We start from the raw sequence: 8,425 nt of genomic DNA on the forward strand, positions 1-8,425 counted from the left end.
TGAAATTATAAAATGGGAGAATCGTTGTGCAGAAGTTAAATATTAAAACACGGAGTTAAAAAATTACAGTATAGGAGCCGAAATGTCGGTACAAATTTAGGTATAAAAATTGGGACGTGGAACTTTGGGATGGATATGAGAGAAGGTCGAAAAAAGAATAAGGGTGACGATTTGCAGAGATTGAAGGGAGTGACAAGACCAAAATATTTTTCTCGCAGAACCATACATGTGAAAAAAATCCCAATATATCTTAAACTGTATACTTTTTTAACTTCTTTTTTTTTAAAAAAAAAGGTTATAGAAACGGAAACTTGTATTTAAAATGCATACTGTTAAAGTTTGAATCAAAACAAGGATAGAGGGAAGAATTTATCAAAAGAGTGAGCACTAAACTATGGGCTTGGGTAATTCCATTTTAAATTCCCGATTACGTATTGTATCTATTCTATAGATGCATCAGTGCAGCGTGTTCTGTATTTTTGCTTTTCTGAGAACTTTCAGATCATAGTTATAAGGAAATGTGCTCAACTGCTTATTCTGTCTGCGTTTTTACAATAAAATAAATGAATAATTCAGTTTTTGAGGAAAATATATGTATAACAGTATATAAAATGACGGCTTATTGAAAACAATGTCATCAATTCGCTTATTTTGTTAATATATTAATCAGATTTAAAATATATATGTATAAGTGTATAGCCATTACACTTACACAAAACGCCTATGTGCAAATAAAACCTAATTTGTTAAACAGATACTGTTAAATTTTAAAATATATCAAAGAAAGTGGATAAGTTAGCGAGGTAGATAAGTATCCTTCATAGATAATGTAATATTAAATTAGTAAATACGTTTCATATCAACTCGATGGTTTGCTTATTTTTACTCGAAGGGCAAGGAGGACTCATTTACAGGAATCGAAGGGCAGGGGGGAGAGTCGAACCACCCTTTTAAAAGCGATCAGGGTAAACACAGGTTACTAGGTGACTTAACCCTTTGACACAGAATTCAACGTATATTTTCCTACTTTTTTCATTATTTTGTATTAATGTAGGTCAAAATAATTAGAAAATATTGTATTTAGCATTTTAATAATTTATGATTTTGAAATATAGCAGAAAAGACCTGTGTCTTAAGATTTTATATTTTATCACAAATATAATTCAGATAAGCTAACAAATTTATTTTAGTAACTATTAGACTGTTTTTTATAATAAAAAATAGGATCATATATTTCTGCTTAGACTGTCAGGAAAAAAATGTATGAAGGGGACATCGTCTAATCTAGGTCAAAGAGTCAACATTACCCAGTGCTGTGTTACTATTTATCATTTGCGTATAATAAATATGTGCATATAAGTAAAAATATTATCTTTTTCTTCCAGGGCGAGTAAAGTGAAAATTGATGGTAAAGCAAAAGACAACAACAAACCTGGACCAGGTACTAGTTCTTCCACTTCTATGCTGCAAGCACTAGTCGGAAATGAGGTAAAGTTTTATCCCCATTACATGCTTTAGAAAATGTTTTTATTTATACTATGTTGCAAGTTAAGAAAAAACCATTATCCCTATGGAGAGGGCCTGTTTTCATCGAAGTGCACTCCAAATCCCAACGCGAACGTATATCAATATCTCCAACTTTGAAATCATGTTGTATAGCGTCCTTTTTGCTTTCTTTCTTAATAATAAATAACTGTTATTAACAACAATAATCAATTGACAAGTAATAAGAATTAATAAAAATGCTATCTAAAAATCGTAACAAATGTATGCATTTTGTTAGCATTTAAAAAAATTAATGAAAGAATAATAAATATTGTTCCTTGCAGACGATTTTCCTCTACAGTGAAACAAAAGTAAAAATTCTTTATTTCACATTTGATTTGTTAAGAGCATGTCAGCATAAGAAGCGCCATTTTTAGTGGTCCAATGAAATCCAATGCTCTTGCAACGTCATATCTTCTTTCGTCATAGTTTCAACGTCATACTTTCTTTCCAAGAACGTATGTCCTTCTTATTTATCGCAATATGTCTCCAAGTGTAGGATTCTAGTAAGGCTACGAAACTATTACCTTTTTTTAAAAATAATTCTATGATATATAATATCGTAAAATATAGCGTGAATTAAATTTCTGTCTAACGTGTACAACTTTTAAAAAGCTTTTATATTGTTTTGAAAGTACGTTTGTATAATTTGATCACGAAATAAAACGTAACTAAATGCAGTAGCCGATGATTATTTGAATCCTATAGCAATGGTATTTTCTTAACTTGCAACGGAATATAGTTTATTTGCAATGGACAAACATATCATCCAAGTAGCTAATTGTTGATAGAATTTAGTTGAAGATAGATAAAAGAGAGAAAGAAAAATCAAATACGTCATTCATCTTGATAATCCATCTGAAAAGTTTCTTCGGAAAGGAATTTTCTTCGTTTTATTCTGAATAAATTTCAATTGCTTAAATACTGATAGTTTTAACGTTATATCAGTTTACTGAATTCTAAATTATTAAAATTCATGGGATTCACCCCTTTTTTGAGAATCATATTCACCATTTTATTTTGGGTAAACATTCTCATTTGAAATGATTTGTCTCCGTTTGTTCCGAGTATCCTGGAAATATTAAACACTACATGAGTTTATTTAAGGGTTTCAATTTAAAAAAATCAGTCTACTACATTTTTCGAAACAAATACATTCATTTGCTTTGTTAATAAATTTAAGAAAATAAATGATTTATTTTCTTCACTTTATTCTGAGAAACTTTAAGTTGTTAAAATCTTCTCTTAAAAAAAAATTAAGGGTTTTGAGGTAGAAATGAAAGATTTTTATATGATGGTTTTAATGTTTAAATAAGGTATATTTGCTGAGGTTGAAATTAGACGTAGTTTTACCTCATATCTACCTGAGGTGTTTTATTTGTATACCAATAAGAAGTTGTTAATTTTATACCTTAAGTTAATACTTTAACACTTTAAGGTATAATTTTTCAACCTAAAGTTGATAAATAATAACTAACATCGGTGAAAAAATAAAACATCTCAGGTAAAAATAGGCTTATGGCGTGCACACACTACAACCTTGTAAAACACTTTAGGTAGATAATTAACAACTTCTATAAATATAAAACTAAACACTTTAGGTTGGTAAATACATATCTTAGGGTATAAATAAGGTAAATACCTAAAGTCAATAATTGAAACCTTCTGATGAGGTCGCAGTGCACACCCATAGCAAACTTGTCAAACATCTTAAGTAGATAATTCTGAGTAACTTTATATAACTTTCTGTTTATGTTATTCTGAGTAACTTAAAATTGTTATAAACTAATGCCTATAACACTATAAAAATTATAGAATTTTTTAAATTAGTGAAATTAAAAAGATTTAACACATTTTTGCCAGGAGAAAATCATCTGTGTATTTTTACGTGGAATGAACATTATTTATTGCTATGATTTGTCACCATTTTGTTCTAAATATCTCTGAAACATAAAAGCTGAATGGGGTGATTAAAAACTTTCGGTTTTAAAAATGTGAGTCAGTACTATCTAGACTAGACAAAAAGGAATGCACCATTTTATTTACTTTGTTCGATCATTCTGGGAAATCAAATGATTTATCTACTACGTTTTATTCCGAGTAACCTTAAAATGCACTACAAGGTACGCCCAGAAGCAATTTAAACGTTATCTTTCCAGACGTCATACGAGAGAAAGAGGTCATCTAAATGGAATCTTTTTCACAAATCCCTGCCAACGAGAAAAGGCAGAGCATTTCCTACAATAGCTCTTTAGCTATCGAAATCATCTCCTTTTCGCCCTTTTCCACCAAAGCACTTTTCGCCATTTCCCAATACCCATCTAATGACAGCAACTTCCCGCTCTCACGTGTTCGCGAATATTGCTGCAATTGGAATTTTTCCTAGTTCTCTTTTGCAGCATTTTTCAAGACGATTCAAAGGGACTGTTCGTTTTCGGAATGTATTCTTCCACCAGAGAGTTTGGCGTGAATGGAAATGTGGGTGCTGATAAAATGGAAGTGAAATTTCTGGAATTGTCGCCGAGAGTATAAGGGAAGTCAATGTGAAGAAATTCGACGTGAATGTGAAGTGGGATATAATGATATTTTGTTTTGACTTTTTTTTAAAAAAAAAATGCCTTTAAAGTCACTGAACTCTATGACCAGAATTCGGAAAAAAGTTTATGGATGCAAGGTTTTAGTTTCGTGGAGCAGTAGTTCTTTTAATGTGATTTTGAAACTTAAAAATATGGTGGGAACTTCATGGGAAATCACAACTACCACAAAAGTTCTTAACACTTTGATGTATATGTTACCTTAAGATTATAAAAATTAAATCTAAATATAAAAAATATCAAACAAATAGGTGATTTTAAAGAAAAAACAAGAAAATTCACACATTTAATATTACAAGTTAAACAAGTTTCAACAAGTCCTTTGAACTGTTGACAATTTCAAGTTGTAGTTACCAATTTTTTGTTTTAAGCAGATCATGCTATTTTAAATTTTACTAATATCTATGAGATTTTAGTAGTTTCTGGAACAGTGAGTCTACTAGGAAACCAACTGGAATTAATATGCCTTCTGAAGTGGATCTTCAGGCTTCTCTGAAATTAAAAATAAAATCATTAAATAATGTTATTATTCTTGAAAAGTTTAACATTTTGATTGTTGAACATAAAACACGAGCTAAAACAAGAGAATGCATGCATGCTGAAATTGTAACGGTGAATTTTATTATAGTATATCCTCACGATGTTACCTTATATTGTTATTTGCTTTTTTAATTTTAAAATCGCCTGGTCTGGACCGTTTATAAACTCTCAGAATGTGCAGACCTGCGAAAGCCCTTCTGTCTTTTTTCACAGATGAGAAAGATAAAGAAGCTATTATATAAAAGCCTCACAAAGTTTGACCTATCAAGGTGGGGCGAAGAGACAACTGGTAAGCCAATAGGAATTTCTGTAGTGAATCGGTGTTTACTGTTACATTTCAGGAAAGAAACATATATATCATGACCAATTCTTACATTATCAGACTAATAAAAGATTCCAAAATTCAGGATTGTTAGTTTGTCACAGACATCTATAACATAAAATGTTCTGTATCGTACAACTTTGCATTTTACTTAAAAAAAGCTCTTAAGACCCGCGACTGCAATCAATTCTACATACTCAAGAAATACATCAGCTTTTAAAGAATTTTCACGCTAGATAGTGATAATGGTGATATTTTTTCACTATAGTAAACTACGATTAATTTCATTTGCCAGACCATTTTCTGAAGAAAACCAAAAAAATATTTGTTATGAAGAACACCAATAAAATATCTTCCTTTATTATACTTAAGAAGCTGATATAGTTCAGCAAATGAAAGAGATACGGGCAAATACGGGCAGTTGAATCCATCTAGTTTTCATCCAATAAGAAAATCAGATAGTGGAACTATGTTTCCTGCTCAATTTTTTAAAAAAAGGCATTCCCGTTATTGCAGTTATTTCGATCACAGCATGTTTCAGCACCAAAATCTGTTACTTCGTCTCAATAACATGTTTATAACATAATTTTGTATGATAACAGCTCGAACCTGTTACGTCTAAGCCGTTGTCATGAGCCGTGTCTGGTATCCGTTCCAGATATGAATACAAATAACTAATCAGCTGCTAAAGACTTTTCAAGCAATATAGTTTTAAGACTAATTCGTGTAATCACGTATGAATTCAAAGAACATATAAGCTGTCTAAAGTTTTTCAGACAATATAGTTTTAAGACTAATTCGTGTAATCATGTATGAATTCAAAGAACACATCAGCTGCTTAAGACATTTCAAGCAATATAGTTTCAAGACTAATTCGTGTAATCATGTATAAATTCAAAGACCACATCAGCTGCTTAAGACATTTCAAGCACTATAGTTTCAAGACTAATTCGTGTAATCATGTATGAATTCAAAGAACACATCAGCTGCTTAAGACATTTCAAGCAATATAGTTTTAAGACTAATTCGTGTAATCATATACGAATTCAAAGAACACATCAGCTGCTTAAGACATTTCAAGCAATATAGTTTTAAGACTAATTAGTGTAATCATATACGAATTCAAAGAACACATAAGTTGCTTAAGACATTTCAAGCAATATAGTTTTAAGACTTGTAATCATATACGAATTCAAAGAATACATAAGCTGCTTAAGACATTTCAAGCAATATAGTTTTAAGACTAATTCGTGTAATCATGTATGAATTCAAAGAACACATCAGCTGCTTAAGACACTTCAGGTAATATAGTTTTAAGACTAATTCGTGTAATCATGTATGAATTCAAAGAACACATCAGCTGCTCAAGACTTTTCAGACAATATAGTAATCTTCATGTTTCAATTTGATTTTTATCACATTCAAGTCTATTTTGTTTTGAGGAGCTTGAAAATATACGCACCATTCTTTTTATTAAAAAATCTAATTTATCGTTCCGATAACTTACTAAAATTATTTTTCTAGTTCTATATTTCCAAAGATAATATTCTCTTCTCAAAACTGCTAACGATTCTGTGCTCATATTACGCTGCTTATTTTACGACACGCTCTACATAAGTAAATCTGTCAGAGACGAATGTTTCCGATTTTCTAGAACAATAACTGAAGAAATAACGGTGATGATCGAAAGCTTCTGAAAATTCTCATGATAGCCTCGAAAGTGAGAGGACAGTATTGTTTGGTGAGCCAATTTTCTCTTCTTTTTTTTGGCGACGTTCCAACTTATCTCCAAAGCTAGTAAAATGCAACAATCACTGAAAATTGTGGTTTTTCTTTCATTTGCTAAATGAAAGTCGTATTTCTGCTTGAAATGATGAGAAAACTTTTTGCAAAGAAATAAAGATTAGGCATTCATAAAAACGAAACAGCTCATCTTTCACTAAATGAAGTATTCATAAGAAAAAATTACAATTTTAATGAGCACAAACTGAAAAAGGAAAGCATTCAACTTTTTCTGCTACGAAAAGTTTTTTTCTGCGAAATAACGACTGAGTAAATGTAATTATTTTCAATAATATGATTTTTAATTATTTTATTGATTCCTAATCTATGTTTAAGACTTTGTTCAACAAAAGTAGAAGTAGTTCATGGATTTTGTCTTTTATTTAAAAAAAATAAAAGAGTCAATAGAAAATATAATTTAAAAAATGTATATTTGATTTGCACAATAAATCAACTAAACATACCGCTTTCAAACTTCAATATTCCTTGATTATTGATGTGAATATTTAATTGAACTGTGTATAGTGTCATATTTTACATAACGTTTCATAAATACTTATATATGAGTAGAATAATTAATGAATGTTCATATGTTCCTATATTCCTTGGTTACTGATGCGACCATTTAATTAAACTGTGTATAGGGTCATATTTTACATAATGTTACATAAATACCTATATATGAGTAAGGTAATGAATGAATGTTCATATGTTTATATATAAATATGAATCCTATTTATGAAAATAATGAATGTTCTTACCTATTAATATTTTAGTAATTTATTTTTAAAGTGAATTTTTACTGCACATTTTCAGCATGTACCCTATAAAAATACTAAAAAATATGAAGTTTTCATGCCATACGTAAAAATACAAATGAAAATTACATTTATTGTATAATAGCTAATTCTCTCATATTCCTAGTGAAGTTTTTGGAAAATATCGAGGCCCTAACTAATATGAAATTGACTATATTTTTTTTTCTCTAAAATTTACGATCGTTAAATATAGTAACATAATGAAGGTAATGAAAGTTCTTACTTTTATTTTGAGGCGGTAGTTGTGTTCAGGTTTGTCATTTAAAATTTAATTTAAAAAAAAATACTTTCATTGAAAAATATAATTTTTCGACAATCTTATCTGTTGGAGCTGTGGTTGTTCAGGGGATAGAGCGTTCGTCTGAGTGCGCCCGGATTTAAATTCCAGAGATGGCTGGTCAATACCAATCACTCAGCTCGAACCGACCACAGGACTGACGTAAAATATCCTCAGTGGTAGGCGGATCAGGGGTTACCACCATCAGAGAGGGTTTGTGGTTTTCTTCACCATGGAACGCAAATGCGGGTTAATTCCATCAAAAAGTCTACCACGAAGGCCAATTTATTCCAATATTTGATTCGGGAGTTCCTTTGTCTTCTGGATTGGGTTCAAAAGTACAAGGCCATGAAGTTGAACATTGGTAGTCGTAAACTAAAAATTGGGTCGGCTGTTTAGCGATGGTTATAAAATAAAATAAAATAATATTTTAGCAAAAATGCTTAATTTTCTCTGTAGTTTCTGCGTAATAAATTTAATTGCTTTTAAATAAAAGGCTAGCTAAAAGGCTTAAATAAAGGAAATTTAGAGAAATAAACCTAATGAA

At 30.2% G+C, this 8,425-nt stretch overlaps 1 protein-coding gene across 1 annotated transcript in view; it reads left to right on the plus strand.

The window, feature by feature from the left end:
* The window catches only part of LOC107447306 (uncharacterized), a 102,728-nt gene extending 100,043 nt beyond the window's left edge, over nt 1-2,685 (plus strand). Inside the window, exon 3 of the mRNA XM_071180598.1 lies at nt 1,386-2,685. Coding sequence (XP_071036699.1) covers nt 1,386-1,518 — 133 coding nt within the window. The 3' untranslated portion in view covers nt 1,519-2,685. The remainder of the gene's footprint in view (nt 1-1,385) is intronic.
* Nucleotides 2,686-8,425: the final 5,740 nt, after the last annotated feature.

This window comes from Parasteatoda tepidariorum, chromosome 5 (genome assembly GCF_043381705.1).
Source record: "Parasteatoda tepidariorum isolate YZ-2023 chromosome 5, CAS_Ptep_4.0, whole genome shotgun sequence".
Classification (NCBI taxonomy): Eukaryota; Metazoa; Arthropoda; class Arachnida; order Araneae; family Theridiidae; genus Parasteatoda; species Parasteatoda tepidariorum.